This window comes from Martes martes, assembly GCF_963455335.1.
Source record: "Martes martes genome assembly, chromosome: 7".
Taxonomy (NCBI): domain Eukaryota; kingdom Metazoa; phylum Chordata; class Mammalia; order Carnivora; family Mustelidae; genus Martes; species Martes martes.
This window is the reverse complement of record NC_137894.1, coordinates 51,287,858-51,309,214: the sequence shown is the minus strand read 5'-3', so window position 1 is coordinate 51,309,214 and position 21,357 is coordinate 51,287,858. Positions and strand designations below refer to the sequence as shown.

Sequence of the window (21,357 nt, the reverse complement as noted above, 5' to 3'; positions counted from 1 at the left end):
AATTAGTGGAGGAACAGAGAGATAACATTTGTAATTCCACAAGTCAAATTAATAGATCTTACTTGACTTTGCTGTGGTCCAAGAAAAAAGTAGTTATCCTTTATGGCTTCCCTGCCCCACAATATCTAGACAGTGTACACAAAGCACTTAAGAACAATCATAATATTTTGTGATCCATCTTTAATTCTGACAAAACTAACTTGAGTTTTTTAATAACTCTCACTGCAACTTGAACATCTGTTTATTCCCCCAAGCAGCTGCTGGTCTTTTTCATGCCATGTAATTTACTGAATCGATTCTTACTAATACAGACATTACAAATACAAAGGTCCCAAGGATTGTGAGCCTCCTTTACTTAGAAATTAGGTGCAGTATTGATCTGAGGTCACTCTGGAGCAATTGTCATTGTTTGTAGGTACTAGCTGAATTTTGCAGTATTAATATGTGCATGGAAAGGATCTTTAAATCATCCAGATCAACCCACTTATATTATTTATGAGGAATCAAGGCACCATTTGATTTTATAAATTATCTACAACAAGATTTGAATTCACATTTTCTGAATCTTAGGTTGCTACTATTTCTGCTATGCCAATTTAAGTGAGAGCTGTAACATCCATTTTAATATCAGGTATGTGGGTGCAGAAACAAGTCTAAAAATTTCTGGAATGGATAAAGTCAGAAGAACAATGTGGGATTAAAGAAGGGACACCCAAACTTCAGAGGGGAAAAAAGCCAACAAGTACAGGTAATTGCATGTATAAATTGGTTTAGTCTTAGAACAGTTCATTTAAAATATCCTTATGGCAGGATTTTGAGAAAGGAAAAAAAAAAAAGCTTAATTTAGTGGCAACATGAAAGGAATTTGTCATGAATCTTAAGTATACAACCTCTCAGTTGGCTTTCAGTGCAGTTGTAGAGTCTCAGATCTCAGTAGAAACTCGTTTACCTAAGAAATCTAGTTTTAACTTTTGAGGCATATAGTATTATCTAACTTCTCCTAGATTCACCATTATCCTCTTCTTTCTATATATAAACCTGCCTCCTATTTGTTTCAAGTGAACTCCTGAAACAAGAAGAGTTTTCTGCTTCAAACTGTTTTGGTAAAAGTCTATAAAATCAAGCAGTTAAAAAATACCTGATTTCAGGCAGCATGTTCAATATAAAATATACTTGGAAATGTATGAAACCTTCAGACTCTAGCTACATAATGTTCGCCAACTTTTGAAAAATTTTTGGCCTTGATGGTTTGGAACAGGGGTTATTCATGTTTGCATAATTGGAATGAAGAACTGAAAATGAAAGGCTGTTTCATTTTTATTCTGGACAATCTCCATTAGAAAATCAGAACATACTGTTTCTCCATAGTCATTTCCCCTCCCCTTATTTCTGTTCCTTTATCCTAATCACTGTAAGGAGACAGTGCCCACATTCCTTTCCACTTTTGTGTTCCCACTAATCATCTATCATGACTCTCAAATGTTGTTCACTCCAGTCCTTCAGTCATCATGATGTTTTGAAAACATTTCCTCTCCCTTCAAAACTTGTTGGAAGTTAGCTGTGAATTTTCTTTATGTATTTTATAAACTGAGGAGTAAGTCACAAGTAGCTGAATTTCTATTTCTGTCATGAAGATTTTCATCTTATAAGCAAATTTCTAAGTCTTAAGAATTAATCTCCAGTTGAATCAAGTAAGATATCTGGAAAGTCCATGGGGAAATATTTTACTACTGTGATCAGGGAAGTGATAAAACAGGGAACTATCTGGTAGTGGGCTGCCACTAAATTATTTCATGCAAAAAAAAAAATCTCACTTTGAATTTGATCACTGTATTTTTTCCTAGTTCTCCTCCCTCTGGAAATGTCAGAGTCCTTCCAGAAATCAGACTGAATGGCCTGGAATAATCAGTCAGTCATAACTGAATTCATACTACAGGGTCTCTCCAGTTCTTGGGAACTCCAGATCTTCTATTTCCTGTTTTTCTCCATAGTCTATACAGCCACTGTACTGGGTAACCTCCTTATTGTGCTCACCATCCTGTCAGAGCCACGCCTTCGCTCCCCCATGTACTTTTTGCTGGGCAATCTCTCCTTCATTGACATGTCTCTGGCTTCATTTGCCACCCCCAAAATGATTGCAGATTTCCTCAGTGAGCATAAAGCCATCTCTTTTGAAGGCTGCATCACTCAGATATTTTTCCTGCATCTGTTAGGGGGTGCTGAGATTGTACTGCTGATATCTATGTCTTTTGATAGGTACGTGGCTATATGTAAACCTTTACGTTACTTAACCATTATGAGTCGAAGAATGTGTGTTGGGCTTGTAACACTTTCCTGGATTGTTGGCATCTTCCATGCTCTGAGTCAGTTAGCATTTACTGTCAATCTGCCTTTCTGTGGACCCAATGAAGTGGATAGTTTCTTTTGTGACCTCCCCTTGGTGATCAAACTTGCCTGTGTAGACACATACATTCTGGGAGTGTTCATGATCTCAACCAGTGGCATGATTGCCCTGGTGTGTTTCATCCTCTTGGTGATTTCCTACACTATCATCCTGGTCACTGTTCGGCAACGTTCCTCTGGTGGGTCCTCTAAAGCACTCTCTACTTGCAGTGCCCACTTCACTGTTGTAACCCTTTTCTTTGGCCCGTGCATTTTCATCTATGTATGGCCTTTCACAAACTTCCCAATAGACAAAGTGCTCTCGGTGTTTTATACCATTTTCACTCCCCTCTTGAATCCAGTGATCTATACCCTTAGAAATAAAGATGTCAAGGATTCCATGAGAAAACTTAGCAGACGTATCTTTAAATCTAGGAAGACTGATCTTACCCCTTGATTTCCTCATACAAAAATTAAATACTTGCTCTGCATTTATCCTCCTCATTCAGTTGATCAACAAAGTGATGCTACTGCAGAAACTGATAAGTTTATGGCAGAACTATTTATGTAATCAGTCTCAGCAGTTACTGAGTTCTGGTCATGTTAATTGTTCCTCATACAATATAACATTAACTACAGGGCACCATCAAACCTATACTCAGCATTTACCACACAGAGATCCACTTTTTGGAATATTCAGCTTCTGTCAGATGTAAACATTTATTTGAGTATTCCTTCCCCTGAGACATAGGCATGCTTTAAGAGTAGATTTTCTCCTAGTCTCTTATAATAGCCTCTAAGAAAAGAGGCAAGTGTGAAAGCACCAACACATAGTATAGTAGCCTATACACTGAAGTTACAATGAGATTTTTTTACTGCTGACAAAGGTGCTGATGAATGGATTATTTTGGTTCGAAAGTCAGGAAAAAGTGGAAGGTTCTTTGTAAGTAAAAATATTTGGTATTTAATGTTTTTATAATCCATCTTTGATGAGAGTAATAATGTACCTTATTTATATTCTGTCCCTAAGTTCCCTAGAAGATTTTCCAATTTTAAAACAGTATAGTTAACTCCAGAAAATTCCTGTAGTCTTACATATATTAAATATTAATATGTGGTATACAGCAAATTCCAGCTACACTACCATTCTAGAAGATGCAACTAAGACCCAAGGACACAGCTTTTTCAGGGTCATGCTAATTAGGGGAAGGATCTAGGTCATTCTTCTGCAAATAGAGATGTATCTTTATTTTATAAGCAATAACAAGTTATTTTGGAGCTATGTTTGTTGTATTGTTTTTATAATCAAAAGGTATCTTATAAATAGTAATGTCCTAAATGATCTTTGCTATTTTCACTCTGGTTAAACACAGTATTTGACTTAAGGAACCTATGAAATAGTAGTCTTTCAACATATTTGATATAGTTAATAACTGGAGCTTTTAGAACATAGAAATCATCTAACAGTATCTATTTATTTTACAGATGATGAAATTGAGAATCAGGGAATAAAGTAACTTTCCCAGGATCATACATCTATATGATGACAGAGTCTGTCCTAGAATGTGCCTCTCTTCTCTCTCTGTCTGTCTCCATCTCTGTCTCTCTCAACTGAACAAGGGCTAGATTATCTTCAATAACATTTGGTCATTGTCATTTTGAGAGTTACACATAGGAAAAATGTTTAATGCATATAAGTGGACTAACTGTAACCACAAATAATTATCCAACACCCTGTCATTGTCAAAGTTTGCACAATATTGTGATATTATACTAGGTTGGGTTTAGATAAAGACAGTTGAATATATAGAGATGACCAATGGTATAAACATATTGTAAAGAGTTAAAAGATAAACCAATCATTAACGGAATGGAAGAGCAGATAAATGGAAAAACAGATGGATGGGGGGGTTGGATCTATAGCAGGGTAAATATTTAAAATCATAAATATAAGTGAATAAATAAGTATATTAACTCAGTAGTCTGTGTACTAAATCTATACAACTATAAATTGCAACTGTCACTTGTTTAAAATTATTGAAAGATTATTGGATTTAGTAAAGTCAAAATGGGATACTCTTAAAAGTGTTTCTTTTTTTCTCTTTAAATCTTATTTTATTTTTTCAGCGTTCCAGGATTCATTGTTTATACACCACACCCACTGCTCCATACAATATGTGCCCTCCTTAATACCCACCACCAGGCTCACCCATCATCCCACCCACCTGCCTTCCAAAACCCTCAGTTTGCTTCTCAGAGTCCACAGTCTCTTGTGCTTCATCTCCCCCCCCAATTTACCCCAATTCACTTTTCCTCTCCTCCTAATGTCCTCCATGTTATTCCTTATGCTCCACAAGTATGTGAAACCATATGATAATTGACTTTCTCCGCTTGACTTATTTCACTCGGCAAAATCTCCTCCAGACCGGTCCATGTTGATAGAAAAGTTGGGTATTCATCCTTTCTGATGGAGGCATAATACTCCATTGTATATATGGACCATATCTTCTTTATCCATTTGTCTGTTGAAGGGCATCTTGGCTCTTTCCACAGTTTGGTGATTGTGGCCATTGCTGCTGTGAACATGCGTCTGTTAGTCATTTCTATGTCTTCTTTGGAGAAGTGTCTGTTCACGTCTTTTGCCCATTTTTAGATGTGATTATCTGTTTTTTGGGTGTTGAGTTTGAGGAATTCTTTATAGATCTTGGATATCAGCCCTTTATTTGTAGTGTCATTTGTGATTCTCAACAAGATCCTAGATAATAGTATCCAACAATACATTTAAAAGATTATCCCACCATGACCAGATGGGATTTATCCCTGGGATGCAAGGGTAGTTCAACATTCGCAAATCAGTCAATGTGATAGAACAAATCAATAAGAGAAGAGAGAAGAACCACATGGTCCTCTCAATTGATGCAGAAAAAGCATTTGACAAAATACAGCATCCATTTGTGATTAAAACACTTCAAAGTATAGGGATAGATGGAACAATCCTCAACTTCATAAAATCTATGAAAAACCCACAGCAAATATCATCCTCAATGGGGAAATGCTGACAGCCTTCCCTTTGAGATCAGGAACACAAGGATGCCTACTCTCACCACTATTGTTCAACATCGTGCTAGAAGAATCAGACAACAAAAAGAAATAAAAGTTATTCAATTTGGCAAAGAAGAAGTCAAATTCTCTCTCCGCAGATGACATGATACTTTATATGGAAAACCCAAGACTCCACTCCAAATTACTAGAACTCATACAGCAATTCAGTAATATGGGAGGATACAAAGTCAATGCACAGAAATCAGTTGCTTTCTTATACACTAATAATGAAAATTAAAAAAAAAATGAGAGGTTCGATTCCATTTACTAGAGTACCAAGAACCATAAGATACCTGGAAATAAACCTAACCAAAGAGGTAAAGGATCTATACTCAAGGAACTTAAATGTATTTCTTGTGATGAAGTACAACCAGTTCAGTTTAGTAATATGTTTGATGGTCACCTGAGAGATCTACCAATGAATTAACACTAGTAAAAAAAATAAAAACCTTTGGCTTATTTATGACTCTCTGAATATTATAAATCTGTTCTCCCACCTTCTCAACACTTGATTAGATCAAGTTTCCACATTGAGTCTTTCATATTTCATTCTGATCCATAACATTTGGTTGGCTGATCAGGATAAGGAATGTTGCATATTTTTTGTCAGACTACATATTTTGTGCTCCAGTTTAGCATCTTGACATACACAGTGCTAGAATTATAGCCATATAAATATCATGAGTTTCATTATACAGAAATTGACATGTGCTTTAAAATAAAATTCCAAGTGTTAGGAAAACAAATGGGAAATTAACCCCAAAGACAAAATCTAGATGGTTGGCATAAGCATCAACCTAAGAAAATTTGAGTAAAGGACTCTTTATTCTAAGCCCTCCACCTACACAGTGCTCTCCCTCCTTGCCTCATATTCTTTGCTGACAATAAGTTATCTGAGCATGCTTTTTACCTATCATTTCATTACTATGAGAAAGAAACCTAACACTGAGTCTCGACAGTTCACTGTAAAAGATAAACCTAGCAAACAGTTTCAGGAAATAACCTAATTTTATGATGCCATCTCTTCACCTCAAAGAGTCAGTAGCCTAATTGAAACTGTGTGTAGTGTGGTGCAGTAGAGCATTTTTTTTTCTTCTCTTTTTTATTCTTTGAGTAAGATAACCTGTTCCCTATTTACCTCTGTTGAGCTTGTTTTACAAGTTGATCTCTAATTACAGTCTAATAAATGAAACCAGGAATAAATGTATATAAAGATGTCAAATACTTAATATTGTTCAAAAATTAAGTGTACACATACAGAATAAAACTGAGATTTGTTTGAGACTGGATGAGCTACAGCAGTGAGCCATCAGCCCCAAACAGGGTTCCTGGTACCAAAATCCCTTTAGATGTATTTCTCTTCCAGAAAAAAAAAAAAATGCATTGTTCCTGCTCAAAGAACCACTGTCCCCTGCTCATTATGGGAACCATGAGGATAATCAGGAACGTGGCTTTTCATTTGATAATGCTGATGATGTAGCTGGGATTTTTGACATTTCATTAACAAAAACTTGACCAAAAGTGATTTGTTTCATGTGCCATTTTTTCTGAACAGTTATCAGTTTGTTCTCCCCCCCCATTTTGTTCCAGAAAACCTACTTGGAAGATGATATTACAGCTTGCATTTCAAAAATTGTAATGGTTTTAGAACTCAGACATAGTATGATTTCATAACACACCCCTTCAAGGTTTAACCTAAGCCCCACCTCTTCAGAGAAGGTTTTTTCAATTCTTTTATTAACTTCTCTTTACTTTTTTCAGAGCTAATATTTCCTGCATTATTAATTTTACACATTTCTTTAGATTGTTACTTAACCATTAAGTCTGTGTCGTCTTCTTGTAATTTATAAGCATTTTAAAAACAGAAATTTTGCCCTTGTTTTTGTTGTTGTTATCCATATGTTAATTTTTTTTTTTTTAGTATCTGTCATAGCATTTCATTAAGAGCACAGCTAGAAGCAATGATTTGGTATAATTTTTAAAGTAATTACATTTTTCTAAATTTTTTTTTGTTACTATTCCACTGTTCTTTGACTATATCATAGTAGTCACAGAAATGTTGAGGTAGAGAGAATTTCAGAGATAAGTAGTTGCCTCTATCAGATTCTGCCCCCATCAAATTCTGCCATTAATTATGGACCTTGTACAAACCTCTTATCTGATTAGATCAGATCAAGCACTATCATCGTGTGTACGACCTTTGATTATCAATTCATTTTATCCTGTGGTAGTTCAAGTATAAAACTTCCTAAAAGTCAAGAGAAATTGTGTAGATCAGAATCTATAGGAAAAGGGACTCTGGTTTTATATCCTTTAAATAATCCTGGAAATCCAGGAAGATGTGCATACCGTAAATTTTGGTATGTTGTGTTTTCATTTTCATATGTCTTGAGATATGTTCTAATATCTGATTTTCTTTCTTTATACAATAGTTGTTTAAAAGTATGCTAATTAACACATACTTGTGAATTTTTCCATTTCCTTTTGGTATTGATTTCTAGTTTCATGCCAGTGTGGTTGGAAAAGAGGCTTGGGATGATTTCAATCTTCTTAAATTTGTAATGACTTGTTTTGTGACCTAGCATGTGATCTCTTCTGGAGAGTGTTTCATGTGCACTTGAGAAGAATGTATATTCTGGTCCTATTGGGTGAAATGTTCTGTATATATCTGTTGGGTCCAGCACCTGCTGTTTCCTTACTCATATTTAGTCTGGATCATCTATCCATTATCATTTGGGGTATTGAAGTGTACTTTATTGTGTTGCTGTCTATTTCTCCCCTCAGATCTGTCGATATTAGCTTTATATATTTAGTTAGGTGTTGTCATGGGCATATATATTCCTAATTGTTACATCTTCCTGTTGAATTGACCCATTAGCATTACTTAATGACCTTCTTTGCTCTTGTAACAGTTTTTGACATAAAATCTATTTTTTTAAATTAAAATCTATTTTTTCTGATATAAGTATACTCCTCCTCTCTTTTGGTTACCATTTGAATGAAATGTATTTTTCCATCCTCTCACTTTGAGCCTGTGTGTGTGTCCTTAATCTAAAGCAGATACCTTATAGACAGTGTATAGTTGGATCTTGCTTTTTATCTCTTTGGTGACCCTATGTCTTTTGTTCGGTGAGTTTAATCTATTTACATTTAAAGTAATTATTTTTAGATATGGATTTACCATTTCCTTAATTGTTTTCTGTTTTGTGGTTTCTTTTGTTCCTCTTCCTCTCATCATCTTCATTATTGATGTGCTGCTTTTTTGTAATGGTATATTTTGATTCTTTTCCCTTTATCTTTTCTTGTATTGCTACAGATTTTATTCTTTGTGGGTACCATAGGCTTGCAAAAAACTTTTTGTTATAACAGTATGTTTTGGACTGATAACAACTTCACTTTGATTGCATATAAAAACTACACTTTTACCTCCTGACACATCCTTTATAGTGTTGTTGTAACAATTTAAGCAGATAAAATAGCATGTCTAAAGGCCTCAAAAGAATGGATTGTGGCACATGGGAAGAAGAATAAAATAAGTGTTCAAGGGGGAAAGGAATGCATAATAGGGCTAAGGAGGTAAGCAAGGTTCAGATGATTCATGTCCTACTACACATTGTAATAATTTGTTATTGTATATTCCCTAACCACATTAGTATTTTATCTGTGATATATAGAATGAAGTCTGTCACATTTTAAGCTTTAGTAATAAATATTTGAGAATAAATACATATATCATCTTCATCAATAGTAAAGTGAGCAATGTTAAAATCAGCACCAAATCAGAATATTTCACCCTTGCAGAGACAAGTGCTGAACCGTATATGCCTCACTGGGGATGTCCAGGTCTGTCCTATAATCCCTCCTGCTCCCTCTCCAGGTATTCTCTATCACCTTAATATAAAGGTTTCCACCAACTTGCATGGCATTCCCCCCAATGAAAATACACCAAAATGCATTCTAGAACTGACATCAATAAGCCAGTAAGCTTATTTCAGGGTATGGGAGAAGAAGATATTCTGGAACATAGCTTTAAGATGCAAGATGAAGGGAAAAGAAGAGAAGAGGTAAAAGGGAGCCCTATTTCCAGAAATTGCTGAGCTAACAGTTCCAAGTCACCTCACCTTATAACCTTATAAGCCAATTACACTTATAAGATTCAGTATTCTGGTTAAGTAAACAAATTCATGATTTTACAGGAAAGATCATAAAGAGTTAAGAATGAGGATAACTTTTCTTCTGTAGCTCCATTGTAGTCTTCATGTGCAGACTATAAGTTTAGTACCCTGTTATTCACTGGAGAAAAAATGAGACAAAACTTTCATCAGATCACCTGAGAAGGCTGTAAGAAGTTCTCACAACAAGAACTGGGTAAAAGCTGGCCTTTTGCTTCGAGTCTTCCCTCAATTATTCAGTGCTTCCTCATTCTTTCCAAGGCTCTGGCCACTTTTTTTTTCTTTCATTACAATCTCTTTCTACTACTGCTAATCTAATAACTTGTTCTCTAGAAATAGTAAATCACATGCAACTCCTGAGTTCACTAGGCATTTGTGTTTTTCTCTGCATTTGCCCATGCTGTTCCTTCCCAGTGGCATACTTTGCCCCCAACTTTGCTTTCAAGTCTCAGATTCAGCACTATCTTTAAGCTTTCTCTGACTCTGCAGGCACATTTGGACATGCCTTTTCCTAAGTTCCTATATTATTGTATGCAAACCTACATCATGGCCATTGTGACACTGCATTGTGATTATTTTTCTCTGATTAGATAGAATCTAATTTTAAAGTTAGGGATTTTAAAGATAGGGATAATGTTTTATTGCGTTTCCAAAGGACAGAGCATAGGCCCTCAAATGAACACAAAAACAAATGAAGAAAACATTTCTGGGAATATCTATACTGAGGGAGGAAATTAAGGTGGCACCTGTTTGACAAAGGTGGGAAATACTACTTAAGATAATGTCATCTCTCTATTGACTAATACTAGACTATTAACCATTTCAAGAAGAGGCCAGTCCTATCTTCTTACAATTAAAAATGCATTTGGAAGATATAAAATAGCTCTTCAGTGTAAAATGAAATGCAGGTGACCAAAAGCAGATTCCTACTGGAGTACAGTCAGAAGATCAGAATGTAGGAGAAGAAAGGCATTTTTTAGAAGAAGAAGAAGAAAGAAGAAGAAGAAAGAAGAAAGAAGAAAGAAGAAGAAGAAGAAGAAGAAGAAGAAGAAGAAAGAAGAAGAAGAAGAAGAAGAAGAAAGAAGAAGAAGAAGAAGAAGAAAGAAAGAAAGAAAGAAAGAAAGAAAGAAAGAAGAAGAAGAAGGAAAGAAGAAGAAGAAGAGAGGGTGCCTGGGTGGCTCAGTTGTTAAGTGTCTGCCTTCGGCTCGGGTCATGATCCCAGGGTCCTTGGATCAAGCCCTGAATCGGGCTCCCTGCTCAGCAGGAAACCTGCTTCTCCTTCTATTCCCCCTGCTTCTGTTCCCCCACTTGCTGTGTCTCTCTCTGTCAAATAAATAAAATCTTAAAAAAAAGAAGAAGAAAACAATGAATCTTAGAATACTACATCAAAAACTAGTGATGCATTTTATGGTGACTGAAATAACACAATAAAAAATATATTTAAAAAAGAAAATGAAGTATAACTGATTTTTTAACAATCCAGTTTGGCTTAAAACCTTATATAAGAATAATCTGTAGAAATATCAGTGATCCAAGGAGATACAATGAATGCTATATGTTTGTTGAGAATGAACCATCAGAAGTTAGGGACAAGAGTAGATTGTGTCAAGGTGAGGGTTAGAGCTGGAAGAAAAGTGATAGATGTGGTAATAGAAAAGACATAATACACATCTTAATTTATTTATTAGGAATCATAAACTGCCGGGGTAATATGCATGAATGGGTAGTGTACTAATGTGCAAGACAAAACAGATGAGATCTCTGGTATTAGCCCAATCTAAAAACTCATCTACGGCTTAGAACTCTGGCCTAATGTTGGCAGGTTTGTTTTTCTTTCATTTTTTAAAGAAAATCTATCAAGCTCTATTTTGTTTTGAAATCTCCCACTATCTGATTTTATCAAATTAGTTTTTCTTTATAAACCTTTGAGGAAAGACAAAAAACATGTTGGGTATGCAGGCTGCTGACTTGCAAACTCTGCTAAAAGAATGATGAGAAAACCAGGATAGAAATTGACAAAATTATCCCAAACCAGAAGCCCAGTAAGTGGTATAGAGCTGCATTCAAATAGACAACCAGGTTTCAGTGGTGATATTCATAGTCCCCACTCCAAGAGTTCTTAGTCTTGTGTGTACCACAGACCCCTCTGAGCTTCAGTGAAGCTCAAAGCCTCATTAGAATAATATTGCAAATACACAAACTAAAATACTTAGGAGTGTAAGGAAAGCTGATTACACTGAATTATACTTATCAAAATGTGATATGTAGACAGTGTGGAGTTTAACTGATTGCCCAGGAAAGGGTTTTATCACATAAATACCCAGGTAGAAATTAGATATTTATTCTACAGCTTCAGGGATATCTTAGCCAGATGAAATGTCTGACTTAATGCTATAATTTCATGGTTCCAATTTTAATAGTTTCTTAAACAATACTTCTACCAAGTCTCCAAATAAGCTGTTCCCTTATATTTTCAAAATGTGGAGAGAATCTTTCTGCCTATAGTTGTAACCTTATTAATGTGCTAAATATAAAGCGAATAAGTAATTGTGACCATTCATTACTAGTTAATATTTGTAATAAATCTAGTTATATAAGAATTTTAAGCATTTCACTACTATCTTTTGAATGGGTAAAAGATAAAGAGAGACAAAATACATGAACAATATTTTAACACTTTTTAATCATACAAATTTTACTTAAAAACATTGTGATAAAACAAGACACTGACTTATAGAACATTTATTATTTTCCCCTTTCATGCCATCTTGGTATATATTTCTACAAAAATGAATAAAAAATTTCTAAAATGTAATGTTTCCTTTGAAAAACACAGACCTACAAAAGACAATATTAACTACATCAGTGCACCAAAGATTAATAATTGGCACAAATTCAGTATTATAAAATTAGTTAATGTTAGGTAAATTGCCACACCCTAATAGTCTACAACCATGTTCTTGAAGTTTAAGTAAGCATATCTATATCCATTCCATTTACCCTGTCATTTATGTATGTCTAACACAATTGGCAACAATAATAATATTATTAGTTAGCATTCATTAAATCTTTAATGAGTGACAAGCACTGTTTATTATATTACATGTCTTTTTGTTTAATTTTTATAACATTCCTAGTGGTTAAATACTAAGTCCACAATTTATAGGTGAAAAAAACAGAGTTAGAAACATTAAGAATACATGCTCAAAGTTCTACACAAGAAAGTGGTGAGACTGGAATTCCACCTACAACAGACTGGTCCCATCTAATTGCTATATTTATGTTTCTTAAAAACAGATAAACAGATCTTGTAGATTAATGAATCACAAGCACCCAGAAAAGACCTTAACAGAATAGGCACTCAATGAATAGTTATTGAACTAAAGATTTTTCAGAAGCAGGATTTATATTTAAAAACAAAGATGTGGAGGTTCCTCAAAAAGTTAAAAATAGAACTACCCTATGACCCAGCAATTGCACTACTAAGTATTTAACAAAGGATACAATCATGGTGATTCGAAGGGGCATATGCATCCCAATGTTTATAGCAGCAATGTCCACAATAACCAAACATGGAAAGAGCTCAGATGTCCATTGACAGATGAATAGATAAAGAAGATGTGGTATGTGTGTATACACACACACACACACACACACACACACACACAAGGGAATACTATTCAGCCATAAAAAAAATGAAATCTTGCCATTTGCCATGAGATGGATGGAACTGGAGTGTATTGTGCTAAGTGAAATAAGAGAAAGACAAATACAATATGATTTCACTCATGTGGAATTTAGGAAACAAAACTGATGAACACAGGAGAAGGGAAGGAAAAATAAGATAAAATCGAAGAGGGAGACAAACCATAAGAAACTCTTAATTATAGGAAACAAACTGAGAATTGCTGGAGGAGAGGTGGGTGGAGTAATGAGGTAACTGAGTAATGGGCATTAAGGAGGGTACTGGTTATTATATGCAACTGATGAATCACTAAATTCTACCCCTGAAACTAATAATTCATTATATGTTAACTACCTTGAATTTAAATAAAATTAAAATTAAAATTAAAAAATCGGAACAAAGATGATAATTTTTACTGAAGAATGGAATTGAGACAAAGGACATTTTTACCTTAAATTTTTCTCATTTCTCTGATTGACTCTGAGGCAAGAATGAAGAGTTTATGATTTGGTTAAAAATAACTAGTATTTTAAACTAGAAATTTTTTTTATTATGTTATGTTAGTCACTATAGAATATGGTTTTATACCTAACTCCAACACTACATTTCTTCATAAACTTCTGCCAAATTATTTAACTTCAGATATTAAATATTTGGCTTGGAGATTGTGTTAAAGCATATTGAAACCTTAAAAACTGAGAATAAATGTAAGAATCTATTAATACTATTAAAGCCAAACTGTCTAAATCCATCATAACAGATTGTTTCCTAAACTATTTTCATACACTTAAGTCAGTTCAAAGAGATACAGCCTGTCAGTATGTTGTTATTCATAAAAACCACAAATTATCTGACAATCTCTTTTTTTCTAACTACCCTCCATGTTAGCAATGGAAAACTGGTAAGTGTTCTTTTGTTTTTCTGCCATATGTCTTAAGAAGCCACAATCAAAGAGACATCCTAAAACTAGAATATCAGAGTTTGTGAGCTACTGGTTTCACCTGAACGCAGTTATTCTTTAAAGGCATACTACTTACAAATAAGATGCATTTTCATTCGGAGTCTGTGCAGATGGGAAAGGAAAAGAAAATTACATTTTTAGAGTCTCTTCTGTCCAGTTTCCGTAAAAGTCACAACAATCAATCTAGTTTTATTATAGTCACAGTAGAAATTACAAAGGGTAGAGAGATAAAGTGAATATCCTAGGATAACACAACTAGAAAATGACAGATCCAAAATTTAATTCTGAGATCTATATATTTTTAGAGAAATTATCTTTGCCTCTTACAGTGATTCAGTCTTGAGCCAACTTTATGAATTCTTTGCATCTTAGGTTCTTCATCAGCAGTTAGGGAAATTATTTGGTCAGCTGATTTCCAAAGACCATCTTGTAATAAAAAAAAATCTTTAACAAAATCAGTAATAAATCAGAATAGGGAGAATTGTGCTATATGTTTTTTTAAATTAGTTTCATCTTTTCTTCCTATAGGCTACATTATATTGAAAATGAGGAAAAAAACTCATACTAAGACTAATAATATTTTAGAATATTTTATTTTGGGAATGACAAACTTGTCATGAATTAAGTAATTTTCCAAACAGTTAGTCTTGCTATTAAATGAGTTCATCAGATTTCTGATATTTGGCCAGGTTTTAGAAGTTTATCAGATTTGAGTGGTTTACTTTCTATGGTTTAAATGTCACAAATGGCCATTTAATCAGTTATTTGCTATATTAAATATCAAGTGTGGTAGTGATCTGTACACTTCTTTAAAAAACCGTATTGTTAAATTTCAGATCCTCCAAACTGTTCTGTTTTGTTCAAAGCTGACTCAGCACTCAAACAGTTGGATGTAATAAATCAGGATTGCTCAGCTTTATTCAGAAGAATCTCTTCACAATATGAATTTCCCCACAAAAATATTCCCAATGCTATGGGGGGGGGGAACCTTGTTATGCCCAACACTCTTTTTTTTTTTTATTGTGTTATGTTAGTCACCATAAAATACATCATTAGTTTTTGATGCAGTGTTCGGAGTACGCCCAACACTCTTAATCAAAGTTCTGCAAGTGGACACCATGAGTGCCACAAGGCTGCCACAGAGTGGGAATGTCCTGGGTTAGAAGACAAGAGAACACTATTTTATTTCAGGCTTCTCTAAGCTGACTGAGGTATGCTGATAGGACTCAGGGATATATGAAGCCCTGAGTTTATGTTTTAATGATATATGCATTTCTTTATGAAATTAACCTATAGATTTCAACAGATTTTCAAAGGTATCTATGATCTCAAAAGGCTTGCAAACATTTCACTTTTAGGCAAGATATTTCATATCTCTCAACCCCAGCTTCTTACTTTTGTGGATTTAGATTAAAGGACTTGAAGTTCTAAGTTTAATTTTCTATTGCTATAAGGACAAAACTGATGATGTACACCTCGGACAGGAGATTCATTGCACTGGGTATCTTGGAGTAGTTTTCCCAAGATTCAAGTTTTGATTACTTAGCTTCTTCTTCACAGCAGTCTTCACTTCCTGATTTCTCAAGGTATAGATAAGTGGATTCAGAAAGGGGGTAAAGATGGTATAGAAAACAGACAGAACTTTGTCTACCAGGAAGTTGGTAAAAGGCCACACATAGATAAAGATGCAAGGCCCAAAGAACATAAACACAACTATAAAATGTGCAGTGCAAGTAGAAAGAGCCTTAGATGTCCCTGTAGAGGAGTGGTCCTTGATTGTGACAAGAACAATGATATAGGAGGTGAGCAAAAGCAGAAAACTTACAAGAGCAATCACACCACTGGTAGAGATCATGAAGATTCCAAGAACATATATATCTATACAGGCCAGCTGGATGACCAAAGGAAGGTCACAGAAGAAACTGTCTACAACATTGGGACCACAGAAGGGTAAATAGAGGGTAAAAGCTAACTGACTCATTGTATGCAGAAAGCCCACTGTCCAAGAGGTTACCACAAGCCCAGCACACACTCTTTGGCTCATTATTGTTGAATAATGTAGAGGTTTGCATATGGCAATGTACCTGTCAAAAGACATGGAGATCAGCAGCACAATCTCAGTCCCAGTGAAAAGGTGCAAGAAGAAGATCTGAGAAATGCAGCCCTCAAAGGAGATGGTCTTACGCTCAGCAAAGAAGTCCATGATCATCTTTGGAGTAGCAAAGGAGGACAGGCACATGTCAATGAGAGACAGATTGCTAAGGAGGAAATACATGGGAGAGTGAAGGTGTGGGGTAGATAGAACTGTGAGCAAAATCAGGCTGTTGCCCAACATAGTTATCAAATAGAAAACAGAAAATATTACAAAGAAAAAAGTCTGGAGCTCAGGAGAATCAGTAAGTCCAAGTAACACAAATTCAGACACTCTAGAATGGTTGAACCCCTCCATCGATCTGCAGACTGCTCTGTAATGACAAAAATAAGACAAAATGGCATAGGCAGAAATTGTGACAGTTTTACAATTACATATGAAGGAGTTATGATATCAATTAATAATTCATCAGAACACTAATTATGTAAAGCCAACTAATAACTATCTCAGTAAAGATTTGTCCTTTTGGAACAAACTTAACAATTGCTGTCAGCACTTCAATGGAGAATTTCTTGGTTTTGATCAACATCAGCACATTTTGGGTTATACTTGTCATATATCCATACAATAATATTCCCATTCTGAATAATGACTAAAGAGTTACATAATCCATGCTTACAGAGTAAGATTACACTAAGTTAGTGCGCTCTACCTAATGTCAGGTATATAAAAGTTTAAATGAGGGTTGAAATCTCCAAACTTTCTGTTAAACAATAATAATAAAATATAATTATGTAAAATCCATTATTATTGAACACTGGATGTAACTAATAGTTTAACATAATTTCAGAAGACCTATTAAGTATCCTAAGAGGGTAATAAATGATTCTTTAAGTGGTCTCCAGTTTTCTCAGCTTCAGAAAAATTCAGTTCCATTCTCAGTTCACTTGCAAATTTTCATACTGTTTTGTCACTACTGATAAGTATTATTTTTAATATATAATATATAATTTCTTAATTTCATAAAACTATTGATAACTGAAAGGTATACCTAAAACATGAATTATTCTCTACTTGAAACATTTAAAAAAGAGAGAATATCCCTCCTTTACATCTCATGCTATTCCAACAAAGCTATTTTTTTTACTAGAAAAAAAATAGATTCTAGAACTGAGCCAGAAAATATACAAGATGAATATTAGACCTCTTGTAATATCAGAATAAAAGATGCTTAAAACAAAAAACAAAAACCCACTTAGGTGATACTATTTCAAAGTGACACAGGAGTCACTGGGGGAAGAAAAAGATACTTTTAAGGGCTTAGACTCATTTTTCAAAATTGAAAAATTGAAAAAAATTGAAAAAGTTTTTTATTTCCAACACATTTTAAGTGCTACAAATACCTTCTATGATATTTTTCATGTAAGTAACCACCTGTTTTCCCATTAGAGAAAAATTTGGCTCCATCCTCATTTATTTGCACATAACTCAAATTGTTCTGTCAGTATTGATAAATATTTGTAAAATTTGTCAGAGAACAATATTCCAGAAATCTGACAACTGAACTGTGGAAAAATAGTTAAAAGGGTTAAGGTGTTCTTAACCTGCTGTGTGACCTTGATTGTACATGAGTAGCCTCTATAAGATTTGACGTCTTACCTGAGAGAATTAAATTAGATAGCCTGTATAAAGCCCTTATATCTCCTGGACAACATTCAAGAACTCTCTAGGTTTCAAAATCCAAATTTAAGAATACTGCTTGGAAGTAATCAGCTCATTTTATTTCATTAATAATCATAATAATTGCAGTAAGAATATTCAAATATAGTTTTAATTCAGGGATTTAGAAAAAGATATGTGCTTATAAAATCATTTCACCTTTTTGAAGTTAAATTACTTCTTTCCAAATGAAAATTGAGTATCTTGATATATTAAAAGTCTCAGCCTCACTCATTTGAATATTTGTTCTATTTTCCTAACTTAATATTGTTATTAGTAAGGAGAATGCAAGCTATTATACCTAATTTTGTGTGTGTGTGTGTGTATATATATATATATATATACACACACACACACACACACACACACACTATGAATATATTGTGTATTCATTATAAGTGAATAAAGAGTTACCAGGTTTTTTCTCCTTTTATCTCCATAAGGGCATCTCTAAAACCTATTTAATGAAATCATCCATCTTTACGTCTTCAAGTTATATATTTTTTCTTTATTACACTTTCATTATATTTGCTTTATAGAATTATTAAATGAATTGTTCTTGCCACCTGATGATAAACCACGACTGCTTCTCAAAATTCTTAATATTATTTCCAGCTTTTATCCTACCAGCTATACGTCAGGAATCAAAATACTACATCCTTCAAGATTCAGAAGCCTACTGAAATCACCATGGTCCTTGGTAAGCATCAGAAGCCTGGAGTATAGATACATGTTTTTCCCAGTCCTGGTATAAAAGCCTTTAGAAAGCGGCAATATTTACGAGCTGAGGGACTGGATACTCCTGTCTGTCTGCTTGCAGTGGGAGTTATTAAAATGTTGAGCTGACTTTTCCCAAAGTTGCAAGAATTGTGGAGTATATCTTTGCTATTTAAAGTGAGGATACACACTCATGTTCATGATGACGCCATGCTCATTAGAAAAAGAGTACAACTGGGACTGGTCTAGGAGAAAGACACCTTTGAGCAGTCTAAAGAAGCATTTAGGAGCAAAAAATTGCTCCTTTGAATTTGGAAATATTCCCACCTTTATGCCCCATTTTCATTGTCTCAAAGTTGGAAAATTACTCTTGTAGGCTAAGGTACTTTGTCACTGAAAGAAATTTTGCTTACCCGAAGAATCATATAGCAAAATAATCATGTGTTGAAGGTTTTCACAGGACACTAAAAATAAGTACAAGCTGGTAGGTACCAGCAGGTGAAATCTGGGAAAGGAGAAGTTGGGAAGCCCAAAGTGCAAAAGAAGTGAAGACAGGTACTTACAAGTACCCTAGAGGAATGGTGTATTAATTAAATTATACAAATAAATGTAAAGCATTTAGCACAATATCTGGCACAGAGAAAGTGGTGAATAAAATATATAATAACTAGCAGAGGTGATTCTAATGAACTGTTTTTTGAAATGTCCGTGACCCATAATTCAGAAAGATACTAAATGTAGACTCTCAAAACCTGAAACCATAACTGAGGGTCTTGCCATATTTTCTTGAAGGCTAGTCATTCATCTGTGGATTGCTCTCCAAACACAACTTTCTCCTCAAATTTCTCAATAATTTTAACTCTTCGCAACTACAATACCTATCCTACATTCCTTATAAGACTAGCAGTAGAGCCCAAGAAAATCTTCCCTAGCTGACCACATTTCTTACAGGCTTTGAAATAATAAAACAAACAACTTTGTTTTGAAGATTTTTAAAATTTCTCTTCTGTAAAAAGAAAGGAAATGACTAAAAAGAAAAAAAAAGCCAACCAACCCAAAAGCAGTTGCAAAAATTCGGTAAATTTAAGTATTTGCCCACTTTAAAACAAATGGTAAGTGTATACAGACTACAAGAGTTATCCTGGAAAGGCAAGAGAATTAACAAAAAAAAAAAGTAGTAGAAATAAAAGATAATTCAGAAACAGAGTTGTGAAGGAGTGTGGGAACATTATGCAGCTGTTCTGTATCTTCGTTGTAGTGGAAGTTACACAAATCTATACATGTATTAAAATCCATAGCACTGGGGAGGAGTCAAGATGGCAGAGAAGAAGCAGGCTGAGACAACATCGGGTAGCAGGAGATCAGCTAGATAGCTTATCTTACCATTGTGAACACCTACAAATCCAACGGGAAATCGAAGAGAAGAAGAGCAGCAATTCCAGAAACAGAAAATCGATCACTTTCTGAAAGGTAGGACCTGCGGAGAAGTGAATCCAAAGCTAAGGGAAGATAGACCGCAGGGGGAGGGGCAGGCTCCCGGCAAGCGGCGGAGCAATGGAGCACAAAATCGGACTTTTAAAAGACAGCTCCACTGGGAGACATCGCCCCAGAGGCTAAACGGAGGGGAAACCCAGGCAGGGTCAGCATAACCCCAGGTCCTGTGGGGTCACAGAAGGACTGGGGGTGTCTGAGTGCTGCAGAGCTCACAGGTATTAGAGCGGGGAAGCCGGCTACAGTGACAAAGCCAAGGAATGAGCTCTCAGCCCGGGGTTACCTTGTGCCGGTCACAGGCTGGGTGGGCTCAGAGCGCGGCCGGAGGCCATGGAGATGGAAGCGACTGGGCGCTTTTCTCCAGGTTCCAGCAATTGACTGCTTTCCTCAAGGCGTGACCACAGTCCAGGGAGGCAGGGCGGTTGGGTGCTTTTCTCTGAGGGTGCACTGAGGAGCGGAACCCCAAGCTCTCGGCTCCTCCAGGCCGAGAGATTGGGAAGCCGCCATCTTCATTCCCGTCCTCCGGAACACTATGGATAGCACTCAGGGAACAAAAGTTCCCAAAAGCAAACCCAAGTGGATTATTAGCCCAGCTCCTGGCAAGGGCGGTGCAATTCCGCCTGCGGCAAAGACACTTGAGAATCACTACAACAGGGCCCTCCCCCAGAAGATCAACAAGAAACCCAGCCAAAACCAACTTCACTCACCAAGAACAGCGGAATTCCACAGGAGGAGAAAGCAAATCTTATCTGGACAAAATGACAAGGCGGAAAAACTCACCTCAAAAAAAAGAACAAGGGGCAGTACCAAAGGCTGGAGACCTAATCAATACGGACATTGGTAACATGACAGATCTAGAGTTCAGAATGACAATTCTCCAGTTTCTAGACAGGCTCCAAAAAGGCATAGAAGATATTAGAGAAACCCTCTCTGGAGAGATAAAAGCCTTTTCTGGAGAAATAAAAGAACTAAAATCTAACCAAGTCAAATTCAAAAAAGCTATTAATGAGGTGCAATCAAATATGGAAGCTCTCAC

The 21,357-nt window shown here is 35.3% G+C and overlaps 2 protein-coding genes across 2 annotated transcripts; one reads left to right on the top strand and one right to left on the bottom strand.

Annotated features, from left to right (window-relative positions):
* Positions 1 to 1,891: 1,891 nt before the first annotated feature.
* Positions 1,892 to 2,839, top strand: LOC308346792 (olfactory receptor 4K3; the record flags this gene model as incomplete). Its single annotated transcript, XM_080809837.1, has 1 exon — positions 1,892 to 2,839. The coding sequence occupies one exon, from the start codon at positions 1,892 to 1,894 to the stop codon at positions 2,837 to 2,839; it is 948 nt and encodes a 315-aa protein (XP_080665963.1).
* Positions 2,840 to 15,791: 12,952 nt separating this feature from the next.
* On the bottom strand, positions 15,792 to 16,751 carry LOC308346788 (olfactory receptor 4K2-like; the record flags this gene model as incomplete). Its single annotated transcript, XM_080809831.1, has 1 exon — positions 15,792 to 16,751. One exon carries the CDS (start codon positions 16,749 to 16,751, stop codon positions 15,792 to 15,794), a length of 960 nt encoding a protein of 319 aa, XP_080665957.1.
* Between the last annotated feature and the right edge of the window lie 4,606 nt (positions 16,752 to 21,357).